This window comes from Grammomys surdaster, unplaced genomic scaffold (assembly GCF_004785775.1).
Source record: "Grammomys surdaster isolate TR1022 unplaced genomic scaffold, NIH_TR_1.0 126313, whole genome shotgun sequence".
Classification (NCBI taxonomy): domain Eukaryota; kingdom Metazoa; phylum Chordata; class Mammalia; order Rodentia; family Muridae; genus Grammomys; species Grammomys surdaster.
The window spans coordinates 7,402,318-7,416,003 of NW_021621113.1; the positions used below are offsets into that span (position 1 = coordinate 7,402,318).

A 13,686-nucleotide genomic window follows, 5' to 3' on the forward strand; every position below is an offset into this window, starting at 1 on the left:
ATTTTAAAGCAAGCTAAGAGCGGATGAATGTGGTGGTGTATGCCTGGGACCTCAGCGCTTTAGGAGGCGGGGCCAGGAGTATCAGGAACTTAAAGCCAGCCTTTGCTTCATTTGTGAGTTCCAAGCAGGAGCTGCGTGAGACTCTGTCTTGAAAAACATACAAATGAACAAAAAAAAAAAAAAAAATACCGCTGACAAAACCCAAACCAACCCAAAGCAAAGAATCAAAGCAATGTGTGCTTGTTCTTCCTTCCAAAAATAGAAGCTGAGTCCAAACCTTCTTCTAAGTCTTTAGTGTTTGTTTTGTTTAAGAAGGGATTTCTTTGTGTAGTCCTGGCTGTCTTGGAACTCACTCCATAAGAGCAGGCTGACCTCAAACTCAGAGATCCTTTGCCTCTGCCTCTGGCTCCTGAGTGCTGGGATCAAAGGCATGCACCACCACTACCACCTGTCTGCAGAGTCTTCGGTGTTTATTCATCCTATTGAGACATGGTCACCTTATGTTGCTCAGGTTGGCCTGGAACTCCTGGACTCAAACAATCCTCCTGTCTCAGCCTCCAGAGAAGTAGGCTTGGGATGGCAGGCCTACCGCCTTGCCCCACGGATTCAGGAAATGTGGGGATTTGTCTGAACTTGTTGAATGAAGAGGCCAGTTTCACACAATTCTCTTGATATGCGTCATCACAGTATAGAGAGAAAATTTGCAGTTTCCAAAGACCTCCGAGCCCACCTAAGCCTAGTCACCTTGTCAAGTGGCACTGTCATCTCCGTAATACTGAGGCCCAGAGAGCAAGGTTTGTCCCAGGTCACATGGTGAACTGGGGTAGCACCAGGCTCCAATCCTGTTCATGTGCCAGGGCTCCAGACTCAAGAGTTCATTAAGGGCAGAGCCTTGGCCTCCACCAATCAGACCTGTTCACTCAGGACCCAGTCTGGTACTCCTTTTCTGTTAGGTATGGGAACAAGGCACTGTGAGCCAGTATTTACTGGAGGCATACCCTGCTTTAAAAAAAAACATTGGGCTGTTCACCTTTTCTGCTGTGCCCACACCTGGAAGATGTGACAACGGGGAGTGACCTCAGAGCTCTTGTCTGGACGCTCATCCGACTCTCTTGTAACTATCACAGACTGAAGCTTGCTCTTTGGGGAAGTGGGCAAACTCTGCAGGAGTCTGCAGCCCCATTTCTGAGCCTAGGTTCTCTGGGCTTCCTATTTCAGACTGTACTGTGACCGCAGGAAGTCCCGGGATGCGTCAGGGAGTGACCCCTCCTGCAGCCTGAGCTTGCATAACGCCAGGCGGGAAGCTGCAGACTGGCGGAGGCGGCTGAGTCCGGAGTGCCCAGCGCCGCCCTCCGGGCTTGGGGCGTGGCCGCTGCCCCTTTATCTGCGACTCCTGCGCGGAGACGCAGCAGACTGCTCCCAGCTCTGCTCTGACCACAGGTGAGACTGCTCCTGGAGATCCCAGGGCTAGGCTGGGCTGGGCTGGGAGTGGAGAAGTCCTCCCGTGGACAGGCGGGTTGGGGGGTGGGTGTGCTGCTTCTAGCTCAGCATGCGTGCGGTGCTCAGTGACGGAAGTGGGCAGGTGGTGGAAGATGGGGCGAGGCCGAAGACAGCAGGACCCTGACAGCCGGACAGTTATGTAGAGGAACATCTTCCGATAGAGATGGGGAGAGGTCGCCAAGGGAATCAGCTGCAAGGAGGGGACCAGAAGAAGCAAAGTCTGAGGTCATCCCCTACAACCCCGTCCCCGGGAGGAACAGTGGGGGGGAGTCACTGTAGCAGGAGAATGGGGAGAGCAGAAGGATTATGGGAGGGCTAGAGGTAGCGTGTCATGGAGAAGGAGGACCAGGGCTGGAGCATAGCCTATGAGCTTGTGGAACGGGGAGAATACTTTAGTGTCGTCTGCAGAAGGTAGGCACGGGAGACAGCCTGTACAGGATCACACCCAAGGAACTGGCTGTGTGCTGCATTCTAGGAGCGAGGTGATAAAGACGCAAGAAGGCGCAGGAATGGAAGTATATAGGGTGTGGGGGGAGGGGTGCAGAGCCCTGTGGGAACCCCGAGGAAAGCTCTAGAGAGGTGGGAGGGCTACCAGACCAGAATATTGAACCCCTTTCCCTAGCGTCAGGAAAGCCAGATTGCCCTAGGTAGGAAAAGAGACAAGGCCCCACCCCACCCCCACAACCTTTATCTCCCAATAGCCCCTGCAGCTTCTTAGGCTGCCTCAGGCTATGCGCCGAGAGGTTTTGATGGATTCTTCAAGCTGTACCGTTCTTGTGGGGTACCCAGGGACACCATGTTGAAGCTCTCCCGTTTCGGGGTACTCTTCTTGCAGCAGTGAGGTTATCTGAGCTTTGGGGGAAGAATTTCCTTAAATTTCCATTCTGATCACGTTTCTGAGTACAAATGGAGACCCACAATGCAGTGCCAAACACAAACGGTTTCCGTTCAGTCCTGGAAGACACGGAGGTTGCTTTTTCTTTAAATTGGTTGAGCTGAATTGGAGAATTGGTTTGCAAAGAGGGAGGTGACCCGGTTGCTGGGAGATCTGAAGGCTTGCCAGAGCTTGTCCAATCTACATTCACCCACACTGGGTACCCAGGAGTTGCCTGGAGCCCTGCTTCTAAAGTTAGTCTTAGACAAATGTTGGCATTATCTTTCCTCTGGGCCTGGATCACCAGATGTACCTAGGCTCGAAGTTGTACAGAAACATGTGGGAAAGTAGCTACTGTAGGTGACTGACATAGCCCCTAACCACACCATTTGGGATCCTCCATGGCTTGTCTTTCTCTCAGGACCTGTCTGGAGGGTTTGCCTCCCGCACTCACAATATTAACTCTGACTAGACTTCTTATTGCTGTTCTTTATCTTTTGTTGATAGGAGTCTTGGTGGTTTTCCCACTGGGCCTTGAACTCCTGGGTTCAAATGATTTTCCCTTCTGCCGTCAAGTGGCTATTAACTTAATTTTGATGCAGGATCTTAGTATGTAGGCCAGGCTGACTTTGAGTTGTGCTCCCTCCTGAGCCTCTGAATTGCTAGGGTTCTTCCTTTCCTTTCCTTTCTTTCTTTCTTTCTTTCTTTCTTTCTTTCTTTCTTTCTTTCTTTCCTTCCTTCCTTCCTTCCTTCCTTCCTTCTTTCTTTCTTTTTTTTCTTTCTTGGTTTCTGGAAACAAGGTTGCTCTGTGTAGCTCTTGGCTTTCCTGGAAGCCAGACTAGCCTCAAACTCAGGAACTCAGAGATCTGCCTGCCTCTGCCTCCCCAGTGCTGGGATTAAAGGCATGCACCACCACTCTCTGACCAGAGGTTATTTATTTTTTTAATAGGATCATAGAAACATGAAAAATTAGGTGTGCATGGTGGTACATACCTGTAATTCCAGTGCTCAGGAGACAGAGGCAGGGTAATCAAGATTTGAAGGCCAGTCTGAGCAACATGGTGAGATCCTGTCTGAAAAGGCCAAAGACAGCTGAGCCAGTAAAGTGCTTGCTGGGTTAGTATGAGGAACTGAGTATGGCCCTCCAGCACTCACTTGAAAAGTCTGTCACACCAGGGCTGAGGTGGACTTTATGGGACTCCTCGGCCAGTCAGTCTAGCCCACTAGTGAGCTCCAAGTTTGATGAGAGACCCTGCCTCAAAATAAGGTAGAGCATGGTGGAGGTCCTGACAGACCTCTGTCCCCACAGAGACTCACATGTGGGTGTGCATACATGGGCGTGCATACACATGTGCACACCCACAGAAAAGGAGACACAGAAGGAAGAAAGCAAGGAAAGATTAATGAATAAAGGAGAAAAAAATATGAAAGATAGCCAGGCAGTGGTGGCGAATGCCTTTAATTCCAGCACTTGGGAGGCAGAGGCAGGTGGATTTCTGAGTTCGAGGTCAGCCTGGTCTACAGAGTGAGTTCCAGGACAGCCAGGGCTACACAGAGAAACCCTGTCTTGAAAAACCTAAAAACCAAAAAAAAACCAAAAACCAAAAAACAAACCACGAATGGAGAAGAGACATTTGTACATTGTGTGATTTCTGAATCCTGGCTTTCTTCTCTTTATCTAATGAGGCCAAACCTTGTTCTCCATGGCAAGATAAAATAATCTTTAAGAGAACATGCTGAACAGTCCGGATATACAAAGCAACAATGAATACTTTGCATGCCAAGGACAGGAAGAAGCCAAGGGATGACCAAGCCTGCTAACCCTGGTTATTTTGTGAGGCCTGAAGCATCTGAGAGCTAGGGAATAACCAGGCTCATTTGTAGCTCTGTTCTGCAGGCTAAAATACTGATGGACTGTCACAGGGCCCCAGCACCCTTTTAAGTAGCTGGATTCATTTTTTCCCTCTTAAAAAAGGGACCAAAGTGTCAGAGTCTTTTCCCAGCCATCCAGGTCTTAATGTGGCTGAGCAAGGAGACCCCAACAAAAGTCGAGCCAAAGCCAGGGCCAGCACTGAGCAGCTAGCGATGACAGTTTTTACAGGAGCCCAGTGGTAGCTCTTTCAAACCTCCCAGGAAACCAGCTCAGAGAGGTAAAGGAAGTCTCAGGAAGTTACCAAGCTAGTAAGTTCCAGACTTCAGATTCCAGGCCCACACAAAACCCAGACTTTTGGCTTCTTCAGAGTTGAGTTGTAGACACCCACCCTTTAGACAGTGGCCCTGTCTTTTTCACGGTCGCCCTTTGACTTGCTTCCCTTCACAGGCATCTGTGTGGGTGAAGCAGCAGGGGGGGGGGGCGCCCATCATTCCCTGTGTTCCCTGTTCTGTGGGGTGGCCTGGTGGCTGGAGGTTGGTAAGCATTGGTTGAAAACTGAACATGAGGTGGCCAAGCTCGCTCTCTCCAAATCCCACTTTCTCCAGATGACCCACAGCCAGCCGGAACGTACCACCAAGAGGCCTGTGAGCTCCAGGAGGAATTAGCTTTGATAAACCTTGGAAGAGAAGGTGAAGAGGGAGACCTGCAGTTTAAGTAAACAGGAGCATGAGTTAGGCCTGGGGAAGGGGATGGAGGACCAGGATTCTGGCTTTTCTTGGCAACCTATTTTTTTTAAACTATTTATTTATTTATTTTATGTATGTGAGTACACTGTCACTCTCTTCAGACACACCAGAAGAGGGCATCAGATCTCATTACAGATGGTTGTGAGCCACCATGTGGTTCCTGGGAATTGAACTCAGGACCTCTGGAAAAGCAGTGCTCTTAACCACTGAGCCATCTCTCGAGCCCAGCAACCTATATTTTTTAAGATGTATTTTATTTTGTGTGTATTTCTGCATGTGGATTTGTGCACATATGAGTGCAGACGCCAAAAGAGTTTAGAAGATGGTATGAGACGCCGCCCCGCCCCCCAAGCTGGAATTACAGGCAGTTGTAAACCTGTGGGTACTGGGAACCGAACTCAGATTTTCTGCGAGCACAGCAGCATACACTCTTAGCTACTAATGTGTCTCTCCAACCTTAGGCGGCATACCTTTTGGGCTGCCTGCTTACAGTCTGCCCTCTGGTGTCCTCTAGCTGCTCCATGATGGGGCAGCTGGGGTTAAGAGTTTCCCTGGGGAAGGAACTTCCCAGCCACCTTTTCTGGGTCTGTGGGCAAGTGCCAGTTTTCAGAATTCAGATTTCTCCTGCAATCCGCAAGGTTGTCCTGAATGCTCCTTCCTGAAAACAACTTAATTGTTAAATAGATCAGTGTCCTCAGGAGTGAACACTCTAGCCAAACTTCCCTGGTCCTTAAATGTGTCCCCCAAAGATCAGGTAAATGATTCAGGGGACACTTGACAACTTCCCTCCCCAAGACAGGGTATAGTGCAGCCTGGGCTGGCCTTGTACTTACTATGTAGCCAAGGATGACCCTCAGCTTCTGATCCTCTTGCCTCCACCTCCCAAGTGCTGAGATTATAGGTGGGTGCCACCAGGCTAGGCTAGGATACAGTTATTTTTCTAACCTTCCCCTCAGATCCACTGGCACAGATTGAAGGGTTTTCATGTTTGTTATGATGCTGGGTGGGACCTTAGGCCTTGGACCTGCCAAGGCCACATTTCCAGCTTAAGGACAGATTTTTTTTTTTTTCTCCAAGACAGGGTTTCTCTGTGTAGCCCCGGCTGTCCTGGAACTCACTCTGTAGACCAGGCTGGTCTCAAACTCAGAGATCCTCCTGCCTCTGCCTCCCAAGTGCTGGGATTAAAGGCATACGCCACCACTGCCCGGCTTTTTTTGTATTTGTTTTTGTAGGACAGATTTTTAAAGAATTCCCCTCAAGCTAACTGCAGCTGCGATTTCTCTGACACTCTAGTAGTCATAAAAATGGCAGCAGTGATTTACTGAGTCCCTAAACGGTGCTCAAACCTAGTTCCAGGCATTTAAATCTCGCAGCAATCTCTAAGGTGTGTACTTTTGTCTTTCTCACAAGGGAAGCCAAGAACTGGAGAGTCAGTGGTCCAAGGTCCTGGAGCTTGTATTTTATGGAATCTAGTGTCAGTTTGATTGTCTCTGAAGCCCTTCTCCCAACAAGTTTTTCTAAGAAAATGGCCATTTATTCTTTTATTCTTTTTTTTAAATTTATTTATTTATTTATTTTATGTATATATGTATAGCTGTCTTCAGACACACCAGAATTGGGCATCAGATCCCATAACAGATGGTTGTGAGCCACCATGTGGGTGCTGAGAATTGAACTCAGGACCTCTGGAAGAGCAGCCAGTGCTCTTAGCCACTCTGAGATGGCTCTGAGCCATCTCACTAGTTCATTTTTTAAGATTATTAACTCCTCTTCTGATTCCTGCTGAACCAGCCAAGAGCACCTGCTGTCCTCCCAGACCCCAGACACTTGGGACCAGCTGGCTTGGCTCTCCTTTTGTTGTGTGATCTTGGGTAAGCCACAGCTCTCCAGACAGCACCATGCTTCTGTCATGAAGGTGTTGCCTGTGACTGAGGCCTGGCTGGGAGGGCACATGTGGAACCTGGAGTGTGGGAATCAGAAAGAAAGGGAGAAGAGAGTATCTTTAGCTCCACCCTCCCATGATATCACACAAGGTTCCTCCAGGCCCTTGGAAGCCCCACCCCTAGGGTCCCTCATCTGTGCAAGTGCCACTTAGCCCTTGGCATCTGGTGACTTTGTACCATTCCCACAGCAGATATCATTTGGTTCCAGGATCCGGAGAAACCCCCCACCCCGCCCCAGGTACCTAGTGTAGTACCAGAGGCCTAGTGGGAGGCTGTGGCATTGTGCTGAGAGGCTGTCCAGGATAGGCAAGGCCTGACTGCTTGATTGGCAGACCATTCTGGATGCCCTGGGGTCTCTCTCCATAGTCAGCTCTTTATGTTGGCTCAGGCTTGACCTCTGCCCCTGGTTTCTCTGTGTTCAAGGCCAGCCTGGTCTACAGAGCTATGCAGAGAAACCCTGTCTCAAAGAGAAAAAAAAAAAGAAAAACAAAGCAAAACAAGATTGTCCAGGGTTTTGGGCAGAACACTGGGTCCCCGGACACACTCTCCCAGTCCCCGGACGTGCTCTCCCAGTCCCCAGACGCGCTCTCCTTCCTCCTCTGTCCTTGAGTAAGAATCTCTTTATCTCTCTGGAGCGCATCTTATGTAACAACAAAATGGGGGACTAGTGCTGACCTCCCAGGGAAGTTACCAGAATTGATTACACAAAGGTAGTGGAGAATGAACATATAGAACGAGCTGTTTGGTTTCACCTGGCTTTATCTGGGAAAAGAGGCCTAAGCCTTGTAAACATGGCTTATGTAGAGTTCAACAAAGCTGAGTACATTTTGTCATCCAACTCCCAGAGCCTATGATGTGGCCTCATGCCTTCGGAGGGTCCAGGAGTGGGAGAAGGAGCCTAGGAGTGGACTTAGCAGATTGTGGGCACCTGGTAACCAGATGTCCACAGGCTCCATCCAGCGTCCCTGTTCTCAGGCCAGAGAGGAAGCCTTGCTGTGTTGGCTAAACCTAGGAGAGAACTCTCGGGTCTAGTGGTCTTGTGATCCATATAAGATGTGTTCTGAAGCCTATTCTGTCCTGCAGACAAAATTGTGAACACCAGTGGAGGCCATGTTGTTATGGCTGAAATCCATTCTCTTGAGAAGAGGGAGAAGCCCTGGGTGGAGATTGTTAATAGTCCTTGTTAACAGGTCATCTAAAGGCTTCCTGAGTCTGTGTTGAGCCAGGCTCTCTGAGGTGAAGGAATCAGAAGAGGCCGTGCTCCCTGAGGCTAAGGAGCCCCGTGTACAGTAGTGTGTGACTGATCCAAGTCTGGAAGCCTAGAGGGTGGGAGTTTAGAGAGGGAGAGCAAGTTTGGGGCAGGTCCCGATGCCACCTGCACACAGCAAATTCTTGAACTGTGCATGTATCCTTTGGGTGGCCTAGGGGTAGTGGCAGTGAGGCTCAGAGAACACAGGCTCCTGCACATACAGTGGCTGGGGCAAAGGTGGTTTTGGTGAGCATCTGATGCCCCGTGGACTGCATGCTGAGTCCACAAAGCTTGTTAAGGGAGTGTTGACTGGCAGATATCAAGGGATGAAGGTGGGGGCTGGAGAGATGTCTCAGAGAGATGCTCTTCCAGAGATCCTGAATTCAATTCCCAGCAACCACACAGTGGCTCAATACCATCTGCAATGGGGTCCGGTGCCCTCTTCTGGTGTGTCTGAAGAGAGCAATGGTGTACTTATATACATAAAATAAATAAATAAATCATTTTTAAAAAGACAGAGAGAGAGATGAAGGTGGTGTCACCTTTGCAGTGGTGAGCTCAGTGGCCCAAGCCACATGGGGAGGAAAGGAGGGTTTATTTGGCTTTTGCTTCCACAGTAAATAGAACAGTTCATTTTCTTTTTTTTTCTTTTTTTCTTTTTTTGGTTTTTTGAGACAGGGTTCCTCTGTATAGCCCTGGCTGTCCTGGAACTCATTCTGTAGACCAGGCTGGCCTCAAACTCAGAAATCCACCTGCCTCTGCCTCCCAAGTGCTGGGACTAAAGGCGTGCGCCACCACCACCCGGCAGAACAGTTCATTTTCATAGGAAGTCAGGACAAGAACTCAAACATGGCAGGGGCCATGGAGGATGCTGCTTACTGGCTTGCTCATGGTTTGCTCAGCTTGCTTTCTTATAGAACCTAGCCCACGGATAGCCCCACCCACAGTTGGCTGGGCCTTCCCCCATTGATTACTAATTAAGAAAATGCCCTTTAGGCTTGCCCCAATCTGATAGGGGCATTTTCTCAATCGAGGCTCCCTCCTCTCTGATGATGCTCAGCTTGTTTCAAGTTGATGTAAAACTAGCCAGCACAGGTTCGTAGGCCTGGATTAAGGAGCTGGCAGCCGGCAAATGTGCTGTGTTTATTAAAGGAATGACAAACAGTACCTGTCACTGGGTCTTAAATATTAGGGTTTTTTTTTTCTTCTCTGTGATAAAGTACTTGACAAAGGCACCTCAAAGGGTTGGGTTGGGCTCACAGTTTGAGGGTATATAGTCCATGGTCAGGAAGGCACCATGGTACATACTGAAGCTGGTCACATTGTACCCAGTCAGGAAGCAGAAAGAAAGGAAGGCTGGTATGCTGTGTGTTTTCTCTTTCTCTCTCTTCTTTCTGGAATTTATTTTTAAATTGGAAATATAATTATTTAATACAATGTATTCTAATTATACATTGCCCCTCCCCCAGCCCCTCCCAGCTCATCCCCAGCCCCTCCCCAGCCCCTCCCAGCTCCTCCCCCAGCCCCTCCCCCAGCCCCTCCCAGCTCCTCCTACTTCCCCATTCACCCCAGACCACATCCTTTCTTTCTCTCACTAGAATACAAACAGCCATCTAAAATAATAAATGATAATAATAATAGGACAGGGCTGGAGAGATGCCTCAGCGGTTAAGAGCACTGACTGCTCTTCCAGAGGTCATGAGTTCAATTCCCAGCAACCACATGGTGGCTCACAACCATCCGTAATGAGATTGGATGCTCTATTCTGGTGTGTCCGAAGACAGCGACAGTGTACTCATAAATAAAATAATAAATAAATCTTTAAAAAAAATAATAATAGGACAAAACATACAAACAACAACAAGCCAAAGAAAAATCAGAAGAAAAACATTCTGATGCTGAGATGCACATATACACACACTGAGAAAACTCATAAAGAAACATAAAGTCAGACACCATAATCTATAAGCAAAAAAGAAAAACCCAAAATATGTGTGTGGGGGTGTGTGTGTGTGGAGCCCAGACAAAGTATTGTGAGACAAAAACAAAACAAAAAAGCCCTCCTCCTCTTCCAAAAAAAAAAAAGAAGAAAAGAAGAGAAAAAAGAAAAGAAAAGAAGAGAGAAGAAAGAAAGAAAGAAAGAAAGAAAGAAAGAAAAGAAAGGGGTCATTGAGTTGATTTGTGTTGGCCATCCACTGCTGCGCATGGGGCCTGCCCCAGGGGTGGTTTGTATACCCAGTGAGACTCCATTGAGAAAACTAGTTTTTCCTTTGCAAGCAGTTATCAATTAGAGATAACTTCTGGGTTAGGCGTGTGGGGTTGTGTTTACTTCCCTCCCAGTATTCACCCCTAGTCTGGCTTAGACCTGTGCAGACACTGGGCATACTGCCACAGTCTCTGTGAGTTCAAACCCCAGGGCACAGGTTGGGAGGATGTTGCAAGTTGCCCTTGAATCCTGGTTCTAGATAGACCCAAGTTTAATCCCTTCTCCTGGAACTCAGAGCTTGGGAATGCTTCTGTCTGATTCTCGCCAACATCACACCCCAGACCAACTTCCTTCCCTTTTTATTCCACAAAGTATGGAGACAAACTGCCCAGCCTCTGAGCTCACTGTGACACACTGAATGCCCATGAGAGGTAATAACGGTTTGATGGTAGGAACTCAAGTAGAGAGGTCATGGGGTGGGCAAAGAAGAAATAGGTTTTGAAGAATTAATAGGAGTTTGCTGAGTAGGTAAGGTGGGGAGGATGTCACAGTAGACGGAACAGCTTTGTGCAAAGTCGTGACATGAAGTGTTGGCTGCAAGAGTCTGATAAGGACTGAAGCGCACTGTGGCTGGGTAGTAAGTCGGGAAGAGGAAGTGGGTGCGGGAGGGGGAACAGGAGGTACGCAGAAGGAGGAGCCGTGAGAGTCCCTGGTAGCTCTACATGGGTTGTAGGTAGAGGTCCTGGGTCTGTTAATAAGGGCATTGTCACTCAGAGTGAACATGGATAGTGGCTCAAGCTCCCGGGCTCAGAGAGCCTGTCCCCACATTCTGAGTTCAGAATGGCTATCCTTAAGCAGAAAAAACAGCTGGGACAGCTGTGTGGTGATTGGCTGTAAAGGAAGTGACTGAGGCAGGGTGCTTTATGAATGAGTGAATGAGTGAATGAATGAATGAATGAGGCATTTCGAGGTGAGCAGCTGCTGAATTAGGCCATGTTCTGAGAACAGGGAAGAAAGGTCGGCATTTTGGGGAGGTGGGGGGTGACTCCTTGATCCTGAAACTCAGCCTATTGACAGATGGGAGAGGAGACAGTCTGGAGCATCAGAGCCTCAGGTAGAGACACAAAGACTCTGACTTTGCCCTGACTTCTCTTCCAGTTTCCCGCCCGGACCCCAGGCATGGCGATGGCAGTAGCCCAGAAGTTCAGCCACCTGCTGTCCAGCCTGTGGCATGTGGGCCAGAAGCCTCTGCAACCAGAACCGGTGTTTACAGTGGACCGGGCCGAGGTGCCGCCGCTCTTCTGGAAGCCGTACATCTATGCTGGCTACCGGCCGCTGCATCAGAACTGGTGTTTCTACTTCCGCACGCTGTTCCAGCAGCACAACGAGGCTGTGAACGTGTGGACCCACCTCCTGGCGGCCCTGGCCCTGCTGCTGCGGCTGATCGTCTTGGTGGGGAGTGTGGACTTCTGGGAAGACCCTCACGCGCAGCCCCTCTTCATCATCGTCCTGGCCTCCTTCACCTACCTCTCCTTCAGTGCCCTGGCTCACCTCCTGCAGGCCAAATCAGAGTTCTGGCATTACAGCTTCTTCTTCTTGGACTATGTGGGTGTGGCCGTGTACCAGTTTGGCAGTGCCCTGGCACACTTCTACTATGCCATAGAGCCGTCCTGGCACGACAAGGTGCAGGCTATTTTCCTGCCCATGGCTGCCTTCCTGGCCTGGCTTTCCTGCGCTGGCTCCTGCTACAACAAGTACAGCCAGAAGCCAGGCCTGCTGGGGCGCACTTTCCAGGAGGCGCCCTCAGCGCTGGCCTATGCGCTGGACATCAGCCCCGTGGTGCACCGCATCATAGTGTCTCCCCTCCCTGCGGAGGAGGACCCCGCTCTTCTCTATCACAAGTGCCAGGTGGTTTTCTTTCTTCTCGCTGCAGCGTTTTTCTCCACGGTTATGCCTGAGAGTTGGTTCCCCGGCAGCTGCCACATCTTTGGGCAGGGACACCAAGTTTTTCATGTGTTTTTGGTGCTGTGCACTCTGGCCCAGCTAGAGGCTGTGACGCTGGACTACCAGGCCCGGAGGGACATCTACGAGCCTCTGCACTCCCGCTGGCCCCACAACTTCTCTGGTCTCTTCCTGCTCACCGTGGCCAGCAGCATCCTCACTGCTCTGCTCCTCAGCCAGCTGGTGCGGCGCAAACTCCATCAGAAAACCAAGTGAAAGTGGGTGGGCGGGAGCTGGCAGGGTGAGAGAAGGTGCTAGGGACGAGAAAACCTGGACTTGACTCCAGATGGGAACAAGGCCTAGTAAAGTTGATTATATCTGGCAGGCCGTGACTCCCTGCATACAAGCTCAATGGCCAAAGTGGTGCTAGCCAATCCTTGGACCTGGGGATTGCCTGGGAGCTGCAGAGCCTTGGTCAATTCCCTGCCGTGGGAGGGGAAGACATGAGGGACCCCTGACGGCCCCTCCCTTGCCTCCTTTCAGAGTTGAGGGTTGAGGTTCAGCTTTGGTCAGCACCCCAGCTTGGGGTTTCCAGGTTGTTGGGTGAGAGAGAGGTAAGACTCAGGCCAGTGTTAAATTTGAGCAGAGAGGGAGGGGAAGTCTTAGCAGCCACCACCTACCAGAGCTCACTGGTGGAGGGAAAAGAAACAGGCCAAAAGATGGGCAGTACAGTATTAGCTTTACTGTGCCCTGCACCACAGCCTGGATCACTGGGTTCCAGAGAGTTCCCAAAGACAAAAGATACCCTCCACTACCCGTATCCCTGCCTCACAGCCCAGCCAGCCAGCCTCACGTCTAGCATTGGCCTGTATTTCTTGCACACTGATTCTAGCTTCTCCCCACAACTCATTTACGGTTTTGAGCTATGTCTCCTTAGCTCACTGTTTCCTGGGGCTCCAGGCTTTAGAAGCATTAGGAATTGTCAAGGGAAGTTCAAAAGCCAGACTAGGCAGCACTGCCAGGGCACTCAGAGCCTTGGGCTAGGAAGGGTGAGAAGGAGTCTGCAGGCTGAGCTTCCAAGGGCTTTGGAGTCAGACAAAGGGGACTCCTGTACCAAGGTTCGAGAAGTAGAGATGCAGGGAGTTCATGAGGGGCTAGAGGCAAGTTTGGCCCCTGGGGCTGGAGGCAAGGCTGGTCCCTGATAGGCCCTAGATTCAATAAAATGACTTTGAAATAGCTTCTTCTGTGGTTTGACTCCTGTTTCAGGGAGGGGCCCTGTTCTCAGGAGGTGGATTTTTTGTTTTGTTGTTGGCTTTTTGTTTGTTTGTTTGTTTGTTGTTTTTTGTTTTTGTTT

At 49.8% G+C, this 13,686-nt stretch overlaps 1 protein-coding gene across 1 annotated transcript; it reads left to right on the forward strand.

Moving 5' to 3' along the window:
- Positions 1–1,365: 1,365 nt before the first annotated feature.
- Paqr7 (progestin and adipoQ receptor family member 7) lies at positions 1,366–13,570 on the forward strand. The gene is made up of 2 exons (XM_028759811.1): positions 1,366–1,440; positions 11,550–13,570. Exon 2 carries the CDS (start codon positions 11,571–11,573, stop codon positions 12,606–12,608), a length of 1,038 nt encoding a protein of 345 aa, XP_028615644.1. The 5' UTR covers positions 1,366–1,440; positions 11,550–11,570; the 3' UTR covers positions 12,609–13,570.
- The last annotated feature ends 116 nt before the right edge of the window (positions 13,571–13,686 follow it).